The sequence below is a fragment of the Pteropus alecto genome, unplaced genomic scaffold, assembly GCF_000325575.1.
Source record: "Pteropus alecto unplaced genomic scaffold, ASM32557v1 scaffold8, whole genome shotgun sequence".
Classification (NCBI taxonomy): domain Eukaryota; kingdom Metazoa; phylum Chordata; class Mammalia; order Chiroptera; family Pteropodidae; genus Pteropus; species Pteropus alecto.
In genome coordinates, this window is record NW_006494609.1 from 16,558,141 (window position 1) to 16,575,257 (window position 17,117).

At 39.0% G+C, this 17,117-nt stretch overlaps 1 protein-coding gene across 2 annotated transcripts in view; it reads left to right on the forward strand.

Annotated features, from left to right (window-relative positions):
- UNC79 (unc-79 homolog, NALCN channel complex subunit) overlaps positions 1-17,117 on the forward strand; it is a 172,331-nt gene that overhangs the window by 84,797 nt on the left and 70,417 nt on the right. Inside the window, exons 22-28 of one of the 2 annotated variants that reach the window (XM_025042103.1) lie at positions 1,344-1,545; positions 2,195-2,374; positions 11,584-11,870; positions 12,014-12,196; positions 12,961-13,123; positions 15,525-15,674; positions 16,265-17,117. In XM_025042103.1, the coding sequence (XP_024897871.1) occupies positions 1,344-1,545; positions 2,195-2,374; positions 11,584-11,870; positions 12,014-12,196; positions 12,961-13,123; positions 15,525-15,674; positions 16,265-17,117 (2,018 nt within the window). The remainder of the gene's footprint in view (positions 1-1,343; positions 1,546-2,194; positions 2,375-11,583; positions 11,871-12,013; positions 12,197-12,960; positions 13,124-15,524; positions 15,675-16,264) is intronic. The other variant, XM_025042104.1, reaches the window with a different exon arrangement.

The window sequence follows — 17,117 nt, forward strand, 5'->3', positions numbered from 1 at the left end:
GACCTGGAGAGAGTTGTATATTTATCTTACTGGGCACCTTTATTTTACAGTTGAAGAAACCAGGTCTCAGAGAGATAATGTGATTTATCAAAGAACACAAAGCGAATTTACAGAAGAACCAAGACTAGGGCCTCCAAAGTCTTGATCTTCTGTTTTTCCACATTGCCACCCGATTTATTATTATATCGCTCTTATTAAAACTAGTAATAATGGCAAGAACTAACATTTATCAGATAGATATTGCGTTTCCAAGGAAGTGTATTGAAAGTGTCCCATCATACTTTATCTCATTTAATCCTACAGTAACCTTTTGTGGGTTCCCGTTATACAGATAGAGAAGCTGTGGGTTAGAAAGGTTAAGTAATTACAGAATCATATGGCTAGTAAGTGGCAGAGCAAACTCAGGTCCAACTTATAATAAACTCTGTGTTCTTAACTGTGTGTGTGTGTGTGTGTGTGTGTGTTTGTGTCTCTCAATTAGTAGAAGTGTCCTTCTTACAAAAAGGACTAAGAAGAAGGGGCAAATGGTGCAGGATCTGAAAAACTATAGAGTTAATGCTGCCTGTGGACACACCCCCTCCCTTGTGAAAATTCCGTTGTCTTCTGGATAGTCCTTCTCTGTTGTTCTTAATAAGATTAGATGGTTGTATGTCTTACCCCTGCTCAGGGCCTGGAACAGAGGAGGTGCTCATTAGATGAGAGTTGAATGAATTAATAAGATGGTTGGATGAATTACAGTTTTTAAATTTCATTCAGTTAAAAAAAGGAGTGGTAGACTCATACACTACAGAAGTAGATTTTCAATCTATTACATCTTTGATTTCTTAAGACAATATGTTCCACTCACATTCCAAGAAGATAAGGTGACTTTATTTTTTTTCAGAATCACTAAAAGAATTCTAAAATCTAAATTTCTTTTAGAAATTTTAATTCTGAATTTGAGAATTTAGTCTTGAAAGGGAATTTAAAGACCATCTTCTTGTGTATTCTAAAATGTAGCATTGGAAGTATGTGTCTCTTATGGAATCTGTAGACATTAAAAAAAGAAACATCAGTTTGAGAGTATTCGGGTTAAGTGTTTATTATTTATTGCATAAAAATTAATAACATATTTTGTTCAGATTTCCTTGAAATTCAAGAGGTATTCTATAATTAGGAGAAACTTCTTTTCTACATTTTTTTCTACCAAAATTTACAATAAAAAAATATTTAAACAGGATCATTCTACATTATAAATATAGATTGAGGAGGTTGCCCTGTTTTACCGACTTTGTTTAGTGTGCTTGCTTTGGACCAACTTAGATATTTACATCTGACTTTCCTTTTCCCCGCCTTTTCCCCAGGGTCTGTGTCTTTGTCTTGACTTCCAGTTTGATACTGTGGTTAAGGATCGACCCACAATATTGAGCAAGCTTTTACTTTTGCATTTTCTTAAGCAAGATATTCCTGCTTTGAGCTGGGAGTTCTTTGTCAATAGATTTGAGACTCTTTCATTGGAAGCTCAGCTGCATTTGGATTGTAACAAAGAATTTCCTTTTCCTACAAGTAAGCAAAATGATTTGAAGCAAAATGCTTTAAAAAGTCACAGTTCCTATTCTTGTGCTCACTAGATAAGCAGGAGATACTCTGCCTGTAGTTTGACGTTCAACTATGGAGGATGTTTTGATTTCATGTACTCAGTTCATAAAATGTTTTTTGAGTATCTATTGTAGTAATCCGCAGGTTAATTATTTTCTGGCATTCCAAAATAAAAATTCTTCTCATTTCACGAGGACCTATGAGAACCATTTGTGACTGTGTGTGTGCCTTAGATATTATTAGGTCGTGATATATATAATGTTTGTGAGCAAGTTTGTGAGATATATTTGCCCCTTGCAAATTCACTCTTGCATGTTTATTAATCAGTTACTTGCAACTCTAAATAGATGGGGAAAATACTTTGATCATTCAACTATTGATCCAGCGATAACAAAATTAGATAATTTAATCTTATGGTCTAAACAGAAAAATGATAGGTTATATTCAAAATAAGGAATAGTCTTGATTTTTTAAGATAAGATGAGGGAATAGATGAATGAGTCATGTATCCACGAAGGATGGGTTTTAATACTGAAAATTTACACGGATTGTTTCAAACTAGTGGTATATAACAGCCAGTTAAGAAAAATGATAACCTCTAATTCCTTTTGCAAAGCTATCACTGCTGTAAGGACCAACGTCGCCAACCTCAGTGACACTGCGCTGTGGAAGATCAAGAGGGCTCGTTTTGCCAGGAACCGCCAGAAGAGCGTGCGTTCCCTGCGAGACAGCGTGAAGGGGCCCGCGGAGTCCAAGAGGGCGCTCTCCCTCCCCGAGACCCTAACCTCCAAAATCCGTTGAGTATCTTCTTCCGCCCTTCCTTTAAGTCCATTTAATGTCTTTCTGAGGCGGACGTGTCTTGTCGAATGTTCACAGGGAGTAGCGTATTTAGCAAACTAAGGTCACTCAGCAGTTTTGGCCTTCGGAGTCCCTAGAGGGTCACCCAAGGGGTGGTAGTGCACTGGTTGGCTCTTCCCAGTTTGTGGGTGAAGCAAAGCCTTGATCTAGCAGTAGATTGTTTTGAAATGTAGAAGACAGCAGATCCATTGATGCTTGGCATGAAAGTAGAAGAAGCATTTTCTCCTAAGTCCTAGAATATGGAGGTTTGCGCCAGCTTTGTACCCTAAGAGCTCCTTGGATGAGACTGTGACAGGACCCTTGGCAGCTAAGGAGGTAGAGTGGAAATTTGCACTGCATTTTCATTTAATGCATGACAGATGCAGCCAAACAGGCTCCCAAACAAACCAATCATGATGGTTGCTTCTGAAAAAGAAAAATCAGGTGGAGGAAAAGTTGAATTTCTACCCAACCTTACCAGATAACTTAAAATAAAAACAAACTTCATTGCCTACTTAATAAAAAGACCATATCTACTTGTTTTCTAAAGGTCTTTCTTTATATAGCACTTTTAAAGAGAACAAAAATTTTCTTAAGTTACCAGATGACTAGATAAACTCTAATGATTAGCAATGGCTCATGAATGAGAAATGATTAAAAATTTATAACTAAATCATCATATTAGTGAATGGGTACATTTAAATATATTATTAACTTGTAAAATTTGTTAAATGGTTTAATTTTTAAATAACCGCTGTGAAGTTAATAAAAAAAAACACCTTAAAACATATTCCTTATTCTGTCAGAGCTGAAAAGTTTGTTTTTTTCATTGGCATTTATTAGAAGACAGCCTTATGTAACATAACCATTTTTAATCATAAATTTGATTTGATTTTATTTATGGCATTTTTCTCTATTTTTTGACAAGCTATGGCAATGTGGTATTTTGAACTTTGGAAGAATTAATGAAAGCCCTTTGAGCAATCATTAACCCAGGTTTTCAGAGAGCCAAGATAATAACAGGTGGTCATTTAAGAATATCCTGTAGTAATCTGAGGCCTGAGGTAAAACTGAATCAGATCCTAGAAACCAACTCGTAGATCAAATAAATTACAATTTTTATAAGAATTTCTCAGCTCTTTTAGAACCTAACCGATCAGTTTTGAGATATAAAGTTTATTTATTGTTATTTCTTGTTAATCGATTCACATGACAATTTCGAAGATTAAGAATGAAAGTAACGTTGAACGGTATTCTTGAGATTCACATAAAACCACAAAACTTTTGTGATGTAAACATCTTTTATGTGATGTTAATTACAAATAGGAAAACTAAACTTGCCCCTACTATCCAATGCAGTTAGCACTGAGTATATTTTCTAGGCTCAAGTTGTTTTTAATGCTTATTTAAATAGAGTTGTTGTTGATTTTTAAGCTGTGAGGTTGACCAGGCATGAGCAGTCTGCTCCAGCTCTCGGTGGGACACCCGAACAGACGCCAGGTGGGTACTTCCGACTTGAAGGCCTGTGTGCAAGTATCTATCACAGGTGGACAAAGTAAAGAATGTGGTGTCTCTAACTGGACCAGAGTGATATATTTAGGATCTGCAAGCTCGAAGGGTCTTACCCCAGATGCTCAAGCATTTGAGCCCCTGACATAGCAAGTCTTTTAATCTTGATACTGGCAGGTGACTTTTGATCCCATTAACTTTTGGTCCAGTAAGAAGCATCATGTTAACCTGAGTATGCACTATTCCCCAGAGAGCCAATATGACTAGAGCTATACTTAGTACTCATATTTGTATGTGTATTTACACATAGAAATATTATGTTCATATGTTCATATATATCTGCTATAGGAAAAACATACATTTCATTTGCATTTTAAAAGGTTATACATTTGAACCACCATCATCTACTCATTCCCTTAGCCATTCCTGATTCCCTGCAACTCTACATGCATTTCTGTCTCTAAGAGAAAGGATTTCCACCGTTTGGAGGACTATGGCATCATATTAAGCTTGGTACAGTGTAGCTATCATCTGATGTTCCATGCTGGGTTACAGTGTATCACGAAGTATCCCAAGGGTTGAAGGGACACCGGCGAGGCTATTACAGACTAAATGTTGTCTACACAAATGGTGCCATGAGTCACTGGGATGGTTGTGAAGGTTTTTTGTCAAAAAACAAACTTGGTCACTACCACCTATGTATCATGCTATAGAACATTCAGTTTTTCTATTGTTTTCTAAGAATAGTTTTAAGATAAACTTTTCAGAGTTTTCTCAGAAGGAAGATTTCAGGTAAGGAGACTGAAGAATGTGTGTGTTATGTCTTATGAAAATGACCCTAGAAAGAGAGGCAGTTAGGGTGGGAGAGAAGGACAAGAGCAAGCGTCCCAAGATCACAATTGCAAATGGCGGATGTTGGCCAAGGTGTATTTTTCTCTTCTAAAATCGATGAGACAAGGAATAGCAACACTTGACCTAGTCTCTCTACCTTGTTTTGCACATCACTTGTGCCTCAACTGTGCCAAGATAAAAGAAAGAATAAAAATAAGAACTTCTTATCCTGAGCTCATTACAAATGTGAAATCCATCGACTTCCCCTTTGGTCAGGGCTTTTTAGATTGGTCTTAATGCAATTTCACAAACTATCTTTATTGGACGCCATCTTTTCTTTTTGTCTTAAAGCTTCATTGGAAAGCTAGTCTGTAATTACTATTGCCCATTGTAACAATCCAACCAAAGGAATCCTCTGACATCTCTTTGGGAAATGTGTACATATGTTTCCTGACATTAAGAAAAGCTTTCAGACATCTAATTGTCACACTAAAAGTGACCAGATGGAAAGGGGCAGATAATAGCGTTATTTATATTAAATATTATGATAATTTACATGATCACCACCATAAGCAAAACTTGCACAGATTTAGAAGCTTATAAATTGCTTATCAGGCAATTTCAAATTAATTTTTCATTTTTGCATCATTATTTACTGGATGCTGAATGTTTTAACTTGGGAGCAAAGACATGCCAGGATAATCAGAGGACTGTTCAGGATGGTTTAAGATAGTAATTAAATGGAAACTGAAATATTGCTACTTAAATATGCTTTTATTCAGTACAGGTAACAAGCTCCCCCGTATAAGACCTCTTATTGATTAGGTCTGAAGTAAAGCAGATGCCCTTTAAGTATGCAGCAAAACTTAATTTTAATCGTTTAGGCTAAAGTTTTTGGTACTGGATTTACAATTTATGGCTCTCTGATCTTAGCACACAGAGCGAATTTTGCAATGAAAATACACTTACAGAAGGTATACTGCAAGGCTAGTGAAGAGCTGCATTCCTCTGTGACTTTTATGAGTCAAATCAAAGGCCTTGTGCATATATATAAAATTTGTAGAATGCTGTAACTGAAACATTAGAAGTATGTCAACATTCTCATTTTATACAAGAGGACACCAAGGTTCCCAGAAAGGAATAAGTGTCACAAGCATGTTGGTGACAGATCTGGGTCTCAAACCCAGTCATCTCGATCTCTCTTGCAAGGTGTATGTGGTAAACGCTAGTAGGAGCTCAGCACCTTTTTTAATCCTAATCGATGAAATATACACTCATCTGCTAATCCGGAGTTGGTATAATTATGATTAGACATAAGCATATTTCCACCGACGCTGTGAGAACCAGGAATTCTTTGTCTTCGATGTTTCAGAGCATCTCTTGAATATTAATTGAATATAATGCAACAGTCATGGTGTGTTGTAATAAATAGCACGATACTGAAGAAATGGCATCAACTCCATGTGATGACAGGGAGCTTAATTATGTCTTGTTTCTCATCCCCTAGAATAAGTAATTAAACAATAGTAGGTAAAAAATAATAATAATACTTCATACACACACACACACACACACACACACACACACACACACACACACACATATATAGTACCTCTTTACCTGTGAAGAGTATTTTGCAAATCATGTAATTTTGATTTCACAACTCTAATACTTTCACAAATATTTTTATTTTTTTACTTTACATACAGACAGGAAAACTAAGGTCTTGAGGGATTAAGAACTTCTGTTTAGATGCTTTGCTAAAGATCACATATAACTAACTAGTTAGGGACAGAACCGATACTTGAGTCCAGAAGACTTGATTTGCTTTCTTTCCACTCTAACTACCTCTCGATGAATTGGCCTTAGGGTATTCCTGCCCTGTGGGACATGAGCACCCCAGGCTGGTTATGGAGCTGACCTGGGTATTTGGGTCTGCTACAGTGTGGCTTAAGCCTATGAGCATCCAGACCAAAGGACCTTTCCAGTTAGAACCAGCAACTGGTCTAGAGCTATCCTAATCCCTAAAGGGGCATGGGTACTCCACTCCAGTTTACAGAGAAATCTTGAGATCTCTTGGTCTGAATTTGTATCAAGAGAGGGGGCCCAGTGCTAGGTGCCCAGTGCTTGGTGCCCAGTGCTAGGTGTCCAATGCTAGGTGTCCAGTGCTTGGTGTCCAATGCTAGGTGCCCAGTGCTAGGTGTCCAATGCTAGGTGCCCAGTGCTCGGTGTCCAATGCTAGGTAGCATTGATAAAACTTGTGTTTACCTTTCCTGCCTCCCTCTTAATGTGCCAGCCTAGACTTCCGAATTGCTTCGCTTGAGCTCTCTCTTTCTAGAGATGGTTTACAACTCACATCTTCACTAACTTCGAAATGCCTGTTGATCATTACAATCCAATAAATCAAAGAGTACGGTTGTTTTTATAGGAATGCCCTTGTTTGAAATGATAGTTTTTGGGAAATGACATTTTCTATCAAGAAAACATTTATCAGGCATCTGCTGTACTTGGAAATGGGAAGAATGCAAAGATTCATCAGAAATTTCTATACCCTTAACTTGCTTATAGTCAAGTAAGAGATAAAGTATGCACATAAGTAAATTCTTATCTAGACTGAAAGTGGCAGAGCTGCAGGATGGTTCACATCAAACGCCATGAGAGGAGAGCTGGAGGCAACAGGGAAGGTCTGCGGACAGGCGGCTTTTCAGCCAGGCCTTGACTGCTGGATGGGATGTAAATGTATGGTGATAAGGCGTGTGGTAGGAAGAGGCCAAGGCAGGGACGGGGAGCATATGAGGATATGGAGTTAGTCACCGGCCCCCCAGCTCGATAGCCCTTCTGTGGCTGTGTGCACACATCACAGAACTGCTGTGAATGAAGCTTTGAGTCGAGTTAATGCGCTAAGGAGACCAATGAGGCAGTACAACCAGAACCACCGACATAACGCAACCTCTTTACAGCCCTTGATCGCTGGCTTCCCTCGACCAAGTGCACAGTAAGCTCGCGGAAGGGGTCCTTTTCCCTCTACTGAATTGTCACTCGTCGATTTGACGGAGGGGTCAGTGAGTTGACTTTCACAGAGGAATGTTCCTTATATCCCTAGCCACTTTCTCGCTCTTTGGGGACTTCATCAGTTTTTCTCCTATATAGAAGACAGAAATCTGAGATATTTGAATTCAGTACACCTAGGCATTTATGAATAATAAGGATCTACTATATGTCAGACACAGTGCCAGATTCTGTGAAGGATATAAAAATATATAAGACATAGCACTTGCCTTTAAGGAGCCTTTGTTCTTATAGGGGAAATAAGGCAAATGAATGAATAAAAAGTTGTGCCTTGCATAATAGTTACTTGTGACATGAGAGATAGGCGCCGTAAAGGAAACTTTCTTCCATTTTTCCTTTCATTTCTCCTCTCTTCCCTCCTTTCTTGTCTTCGGGATCACATCCAATTTCTGAGAGGGGGTGGGCACATGTAATAGAGTGGCTTCTGGGGACCAGATCCATAGGGTAACATCGGAGATGGGGGTGGAGGGCCGCCTTGCAAGATGAAGAGAGCACCGTGAACAAAGATGCAAAGGTGGGAAGATGTCGGCTGCATTTCGAGGTTCGTGAGGACCCCAGCTTGTAGGAAGGTCGAGCATTTGTGGTGGGGTAATAGTAGATGCGTCTAGAAGAGCAGATCCTGGTCTTGGATGGTCTCGAATTAGCTGACTAAATAAAGGTGTGTTACACTCTGCAGTTTCAGTTAGTCGTGTCCCTCTGTGGACCGCTCACAATGGACCCGGTCCATGTTAAAGCTATGTTAGGAATGACTCTGCCTCGTATGATAGAGATGCTTACGATTCTATTTTCAGTAACGATAAAATCAAATCTCTTAACAGGTTAAATCTCTATAGTTAAAACATGTAGGAATTTCATAGACGAGAATTTGAAAGTGTTTTAATTGGCACACCTTAAAGAAAATATTGTAAGCATTTACTTTTAAAATGGAAATTTTGTACCCTTTATGGATAATCAAAACATTAAAATTAATTTCTTTATCATAAAGAAAATTTCAGCTTCGATTTGATTAAGTAACTTTTCTTAGTGAAGAGTGTACCAGTCACAAGCCTACGGTATTTTAAAGAAAGATGATATACAAAGCACAGACTTGTAAAGCCCATAAGTGGAGGGGTAAATTATTGGAATGAAAAGTGATTTTTTTTTTTTTTACTTTATGCAAAAGTTTCCATTTTCTAGTCTTATTATTTTTTTTCCAGTACATTTAGTAGTTTGTTAAAGATCATTCATTCCTGGCTATTCAGAGAAAGCAAAATAAGAGTAGCAAACGTAAAGCTGAAGCATGGAAAATCAACGGAGATGAATCTAAAACGAGGGTAGGGCATTTGTGAAATGATACTTAGTCGTTAGGAAAATATGATTTGATGGGAAAAGTTAAGGTTTATACTTTTTAAATGAATGTCTTCTTGCAACAGGAAGAAGAGTTTTAAAATATTTAAAGGTGAAGTCTGATGGTTTATTTTATAGACCAGAATGGGGATAGAATGAAATTGGTAGCCAGTGTCCAACGTGGGCCTAGTTTAGCGTTCCCTTTCTTCTGTAGCGGGGTCCCTAGATTCTCAGGGCTGCGAAGCAAAGGTGCAACTTCTCAAACCCTCCTCAGTTCCATTTTTAACCTTGGGACTTTGGAGTCAAGCCAGTCTGGACTTAGAGGTGGTTGAGCAGGACTGAGTGATTCCTTAGGTCTTAAACCTTGCCCCCCAGAGCTAAAAAGAATTGAGGAATGAAGCTGTATTGTAGCAGCTATCGCTTGCTGCTACAGTAACATTGAACTCCGCCAGGAACCTAGATTCTCACACTTGTCACATTCTTGGCCCAAGCTTTCCCAAAGCAATAACCTCCTTTTAGTTATAAAGTAATACTCTGGAGAAGTATTACAAGATTAAATATTTTTCAGTGTTGAAAAGATTGTTCTCTAAACTTATTTTGTTTTATGAGGATTTACATAGGTATTGCTTTTGGTCTGATCTTCTATTTCAGACATTTAATTTAATCGTAATAGACGGCAATGCTTGACATTTCTTGCTTTTTCTTGGTGTTCCACACAAATTAATTTTTTTCTGATGGCCGATGCATGCCTAACAAATAATGATAATATTAACAATGTATTAATTAGTCTGCATGTGAAACACCATCATAAACAAATTTCTAGGTTTTATTTGAATAAGTTTTGGTAAAAACTTCTCTAAAGTACATCGCATGTATTATTCCTTCATGAATAGGTTGTGTGAGACAGAAAATGTTAATGTCCTAGGGTCACGCTGAAGGTTGTCAGCTGCTTTCCTCTGTTAGTCTCTGAGACTTACTTGATTTTGCTGCTTCTTCGTTCATTGTCAACTATCCCTTCTCAGTATATCACTTTTGAACAGACCAACAATCTTCTGATCATCTGCGGAAAACCAGATGACATAGCTTGTTACCTTATGTGTAGTTCTAACCTAGTGAATTCTGAACCTGACATTACCTTCATGCCACGGCTCCACAGAAAAGTGTTTGGGCTTGAGACAGCTCGTTTCCGCAGTCCCCCCAAACCTTTCTTCTATCTTGCTTTTCTCGGTTGTGTCCTGGAAGACTGAGATTTTGCCAAATTAGTTGAGGAGTTCGTGGGTATAAATTTCTACCTAGCTCTCTCTTATATCCTTTATGCCATGATTATAAGTTACCAAGGTTTGGTTTATAACGATTTGTAACCAAAGCTTGTCATCATTTAGCAGAACTTCTTCTTACCGGATGAGTGATAAGAATGCTCATGTACTTACCTAACCCATCAGGCAAAAACGGGTTTCAGTGTAGAAATTCCGATGCTGCTTGTCAAAGGAAGGACAAAAATGCAAAGAGTATTTTGAGCTGGCCCCCAAACATAAATGCGGAAGAGCACATTTCACTCTTCCTTCCCCCAAAGTTCTAAACTGAAGCAGATCAGAAGAGGCAGAACAACAAGGGAGACAGGGTATAATTTCTGACTTAGAAAAATAACAGAAAGTCAGTGTCAGGGAGCTGCTCGGATATAATTATTTGTTAGGTTACGAGTAAGTGAAGGGTGAAGGTATTTTTTTCTTTCTATGTGAACTTTCAGCTCACCTTCATGTGGCGTTTTTTCTGTTTTTAAAAGTTCATGCTTCTTTCTTCTCGTTTTTGCACCCCCTGTGTGTTTCTCATATTTACATACAGCAGGTCTTATAATTTGCTATTTATGATTTTGACGATATCATTCAAAGACTACACATTGCTAATATCTCAGGATTTGAAAAAGAAATTTTTTTTTACCTGCTGATTTATGATCATAACTGAATTGAGATAATTTAAACAAAATAACCCAGTTGATGTTTTTGTGCTCAGTTGATTTTAGAATATTATTTTTGTTTTTATCCTTAGTACTAATTTGGCAAAGCTAGCAAGGAAACTTCTCTCTTTTTTTCACTGAGGATAAAACTTTGGCAAGATCTTTGAAAACTCACTAAATGTAAAGTTTACTGAGGTGTTTGTCTTGCTGTTCGAACATAACCTAGCATTGCGATGCCCTATTTTTATTTCCATTCCCTTATTAATCTCAAATTATTTGGTAGTTGATGGATGTAATAACTTCTGCCCTTGGACTAATGCTTTGCTTAGCAGGCCATCGTGTGCCTTTAATTTGTCAAGAACAGAACCTTTACATATTTAGCGGCAGAAGACAGAATGGCATTTTATCAAGAAGTGAGGTTTTAGGGTAAGCTTACTTGTGGAGGAGCCACCCACTGATGGCCTTTCTTGTACTGACAGGACAACAATCCCCTGAGAATGACAACACCATCAAGGACCTGCTTCCAGAAGATGCTGGGATTGACCACCAGACCGTTCACCAGCTGATTACAGTGCTCATGAAGTTCATGGCCAAGGATGAGAGCAGCGCCGAGTCAGACATCAGCAGTGCGAAGGCCTTCAACACGGTCAAGCGGCACCTGTACGTCTTACTCGGCTATGACCAGCAGGAAGGTTGCTTCATGATTGCGCCTCAAAAGATGCGTCTGTCAACTTGCTTTAATGCGTTTATTGCAGGAATCGCCCAGGTAAGTGTAGAAACAGCTTTCAAAAGTCATATCGTAAACTTTTACTTTTACTTTTGCCGTGTTTCGATGGTTCGAATTTTTCCTTTTGGCTTCTCAGAGTCCTTTATACTTTTCTTCAGTTATCAATTTTCTTCCTATTCCAGGTTATGGATTATAACATTAACTTGGGGAAGCACCTTCTGCCCTTGGTGGTCCAGGTGCTCAAATACTGCTCTTGCCCTCAGCTACGGCATTATTTCCAACAGCCACCTCGTTGTTCCCTCTGGCCCCTAAAACCTCACATCCGGCAGATGTGGTTGAAGGCCTTGCTTGTCATCCTTTACAAGGTGAGTTGCTATAGTCGGTTTTTTTGGGAGGTGAAACGATTCTCTTAGCAAGAAGAACACTTCGGAGACCTATGTTGAGAATTTTGTAGGATGACAATTTGACCTTCCGAAGAAGGATCTTATTGTATGATTGCTGTTGAAAAACAAAGAGCTATTAGAATGAAAATAGAAATGGAGGCCATGCCTGTGGATACTCTTGAAACTGTTTAAAACCAAAAATGGCGACTTGTAGGACATCGGTCAACAAGCTCTATTTATGTTCCGAATTTTAATTGTTATATCAGAAAACAAGGAAAATATTCAAAATTATATTTATACACCAAATGTTTATTGGACTGACATCGGTTAATAAAATCATATAGGTTTTAAGTGTACCATTCTATAATACGTCATCCGTATATTGCCTTGTGTGTTCACCACCCAAGGTCAGATCTCTTTCTGTCACCATATGTTTGACTCCCTCGACCCTTTTCTACCTCCCCCTCTCTCCCCTTTCCCTCTGGGAACCACCATACTGCCGACCAGATAATTTTCTTGAAAGGAATTGTAACTACAAGCTGGCATGCGTCTGCAGTTTGGTGTGGAAGGCAGGGAATACTGTCCCTTGTCAAGATAAGGCCATGAGAGGAATTTATGTTCTCATTTTTCTGTGTGTTTCTTTTTATCCCAAAGAAATACTGAGAAAAATATGTAGCAAGATCAAGCGGAACACATACCCTTCAAAATAACCATGTATATTTTTCTCCCTCCGTTTTATTGAGCAGTACCCATACCGAGACTGTGACATCAGCAAGGTCCTGCTGCATCTGATTCACATAACAGTCAATACACTGAACGCACAGTACCACAGCTGCAAGCCCCACGCTGCGGCAGGGCCTCTGTACAGTGACTACAGTAACGTAAGCAGATACAGCGAGAAAGAGAAAGGTACTTTACACATCTCAATTCTATCCCGAACTTGCCTCGAATGCGTAATACAGTTCTGGACAGTGTTTTTCTTAGGAGATAGAGGAGCGCCCCCAGAGATTCTGGAGTCGAAAAAAATCACTTAGCGCTTCATTAATTTTCCGACTTCCCCCTAGATGTTGTCGCTTTAATTTTTTAAATGAGCATTCAAGAGAAATAAATGCTATGCTTCTAAAGTCTCTTTCCTAAGAACTGGTGTTTGGTAAAAAACTGCTGTTTGGTGAAGGAGACTTCGTAGGCCTTTTCCTACGGGATGGAGGTGATCTCGGTCGGCGCCTGTCAGCCTCTAATTTGCTCCTGAACTTTGTGCTCACAGATTTGAATGGAGTCTGACTTTGCTGAAGTGCTTTTTCCTGGCCGCCTTACTCAATAAGAATTGATTTAAGGCAACCGAAATGAAATATTTTTGCTGCATAGGTTTACATGATTTCCAACACTGACACTTTTTAATTGATAGTTTTTCCTCAAAGGAGGCAGTGGAATTAAACTTTAGATAGAGTAAAATTACAGCCTGAATGTTTCTAGGTGAGAGCTGAGAGCTAAGGTGTATATCTTTAGTGCATGTTACTGCATGATTAGATTTGTAAAAGGTGACATCATCTAATCCAGTTCTGAAAGAAAGCCAGGTGGTGTTAACAGAATCTGATTTGGTAGGACCGCTCTGGAAATACCTCAATCGGATGGATTGGAGCCAGCGTTCCATTATATGTTTATTGCTACAAGGTCCAAGTCTAGGTTGGCCATAGATGGAACTCTGAGAGCAAAGTTCTTTAGTTCTGGTACCATTCGGAGCCTTCCTGAAGAATATTTGGTCTACCGGCTTAAGTCCTACTTTCTAGGAAACTAGGTAGATTCAGTTAAACTATGGATATCCTGAATGTGGGCCCAGTATTTGGGTCAATCCCAGATGAACCTTTCTAGATGGGAGGTGCCATCTTGAAATCGTTCTTTCTCTCATTCAGTACATTTGGGAATTACTTCAAAGTTATGTAATGGGAGTTGAATAACCATTTCCTCAAAAACCTGTATTTTTCAAAGGAGTATATTTTTAAAAAGGAAAAAAGAAATAAAACAGATCACTGCGGTGCATCTCGCCAGAAATACAGAATTTGATAAGCTTTCTCATCTTTGTGGAAGTTCACGGGGAGTTTTGTATCCATTTTGATTATTAACATTTATTTTTTTATTTTATGAAGATTAGTATTCTTAGTCTATCCAACATCTGCTTCAAGTTTCACTTACTTGTAGACTCTTGTGTATTAGGACAGGATCGAAACTTAATTCTAAGCTTGTATTTCTCATATAGTTAAGAGATCTTAAATAAGCATAATCACACCTGAGCCTCATTTTGTCGTATAGTTAGGTATAAATATAGGCCAAATGCTAAGATTTCGGTGATACTCAACTCGAATAGTAGGTTAATTCTATTTATTGTGGTATTAAATACATTTTAGTAGCCTTTTCTCTTGCTGCTTTGTATGTGGCCTTTCTAAAGAAAGAACATTTGTTAAGTGAACTTCGTGGGGTTGCAATGTAGCAACCCTTTCCTCATTAATACATTTTTAGGTTTATCTTTGATTTACCTAAAAGAAGCTTGACAGGCACTCTAAGTGACCAGTTTGTTTATGGAGCCTCAGGATGACTAGTCAAAAATTCTTTTTGGGATTCATAATAATTACATGTGGCAAACTCCTCAGAGAAGAGTCTTACTTAACTAGGGAAAAATGTTATTTTTTGTTTTCTTCTTTTGTTTACTCTTTCAGTCCATAATCATTTGTGGAGCTTTTGAGATGACCAGTGGCTTTTCTAAGCTTTTTCTGTGTGTTGTGTGTTTCATTACCAAGTGTAGAGTACAGTATTTTGCATTCACAAAGCATAAGGTGCATGTACTGTTAGGCTGTGTCTATGCCAGTTCTCAAATCCCAGGAAGGCATATATTTTTGGAAACGGCGAGGTCTACTCATTTTGTTTAATTTTCTTTTGCCAAATTAGCCTGAAAATTCGCCAAAAGCAGGGACGTTCAAGCTGCGTCACAGATTCTTGACACGTGTGTGTTATCTGGTTTTAAGTGCGTTGGAAAAGTTTCTGCATGAAGCCTCTGTTGGAATATTGAGATGCCTCTCTTGAAAATGCTGCCATTTGTCACAGGGAAAATGAGCGGCAACTTTGTAACAGGTTGCTCTGTTCAACATATGGATGATTTGACACCTGGATGAAATACCTAGCCCTGCCTAGACTCGGGCTGGTGTAGAAACCACGCAGATTTTGTTCCATATAATGCTTTCATTGAAATGCTTGTGTAGACACAGCCTAAGAGAGAATAACCTCTTAAGTGTAATTTTGACTTTCTCTCCCCAATTAGAAGAAGATAGTGTTTTTGATGAATCTGATATTCATGATACACCTACTGGACCCTGCAATAAAGAGTCTCAAACTTTTTTTGCAAGATTGAAAAGGATAGGCGGCAGCAAAATGGTGAAATATCAGCCGGTTGAGATGAATGTTCAGAGAAGTATGAATTTTTTCCTCTTAGTAATTTTATGCAGAAATGTTGTACTCTACCATTTGTTTGGGGTGAAATCTTAATTTTATTATGTTACGACACATTTTAATACCGTTGATTTTATCTATATGTATGCACAAACAGTATATATATAGACGCGTTTATATATATACGTGAACTGACAGATACATCATTAACGTCGTGGTCGTCCCAGAGGGCCATTGCTTGATTTGATTTGTTGCAAGATGTTTGCTTCTCTTCCACACAATTTGAGCACAGTTTCCTAGATCTGCCTCAGCCAAAAGTGATCCCCTCTCCTGTGCACAAATGAACAGAGCTGAGGAATTATCCCGAAGCCTGATTTTGGAAATATGATCTTAAACTGCCATTGTGGGTTCTTTCATGCCAAAGGTTTCTGGTTTTTTTTTTTTGAAATTTAGAATGAACCTTCCAAAAACTTGGCCAGAAGGTCAGTTTTGCCTTCTGGTGGAGCTGGGATTGTGATTATGATTTATGCCAATCGTATGCCCAAGTATGAGGGGAAAAAAAATGGTGGAATCTCCAAGTAAAACAGTACTAGCTTTTTCTGTTTTAATCAGGTGAAATAGAGCTGGCTGAATATAGAGAAACGGGCGCAGTACAAGACAGCATTCTACACTGTGTGAGAGAAGAAAGCATTCAGAAAAAAAAGCTGCGCTCTTTAAAACAAAAATCTCTTGATATAGGGAATGCAGACTCCCTCTTGTTTACATTAGATGAGCACCGTAGGAAGTCCTGCATAGACCGGTGTGACATAGATAAGCCTCCTGCCCAGGCTGCTTATATCACGCAAAGACAACACGACCACGGACGTCCCAGACAGAACTCCGCTACGCGGCCTGACACCGCCGAAGCCCCCGAGAACTCTGCCGCGGGAGGTTTTCAGGAGATGCGAAGGCCTGTGATACCAGAAGTTAGGTTAAACTGCATGGAGACGTTTGAGGTCAAAGTCGATTCTCCGATAAAGCCTGCTCCTAAAGAGGATTTAGACCTGATAGATTTGTCCTCAGATTCGACATCTGGGCCCGAAAAACATTCTATGCTCTCGACATCTGACAGCGACTCTCTCGTGTTTGAACCTCTCCCCCCTCTCCGAATAGTGGAGAGTGACGAGGAAGAGGAGACCATGGACCAAGGAAATGATGGTGCCTCTGGTAAAAATGCTGCCTCCTCGCCCTCCATCCCCAGCCACCCCTCTGTCCTCAGCCTGAGCACAACTCCCCTTGTGCAAGTAAGCGTGGAGGACTGTTCCAAAGACTTTTCTTTTAAGGACTCAGGAAATAATCAGTCGGCAGGCGACAAGGACTCCAGTCTCATAGCTCTGGGAGACCCCACAGACGCTGAAGAATTATCAAAGCAGGAGGAGCTGCACGAGTTTTCCTACGGCAGCCCGCTCACGCTTAAACAAAAACG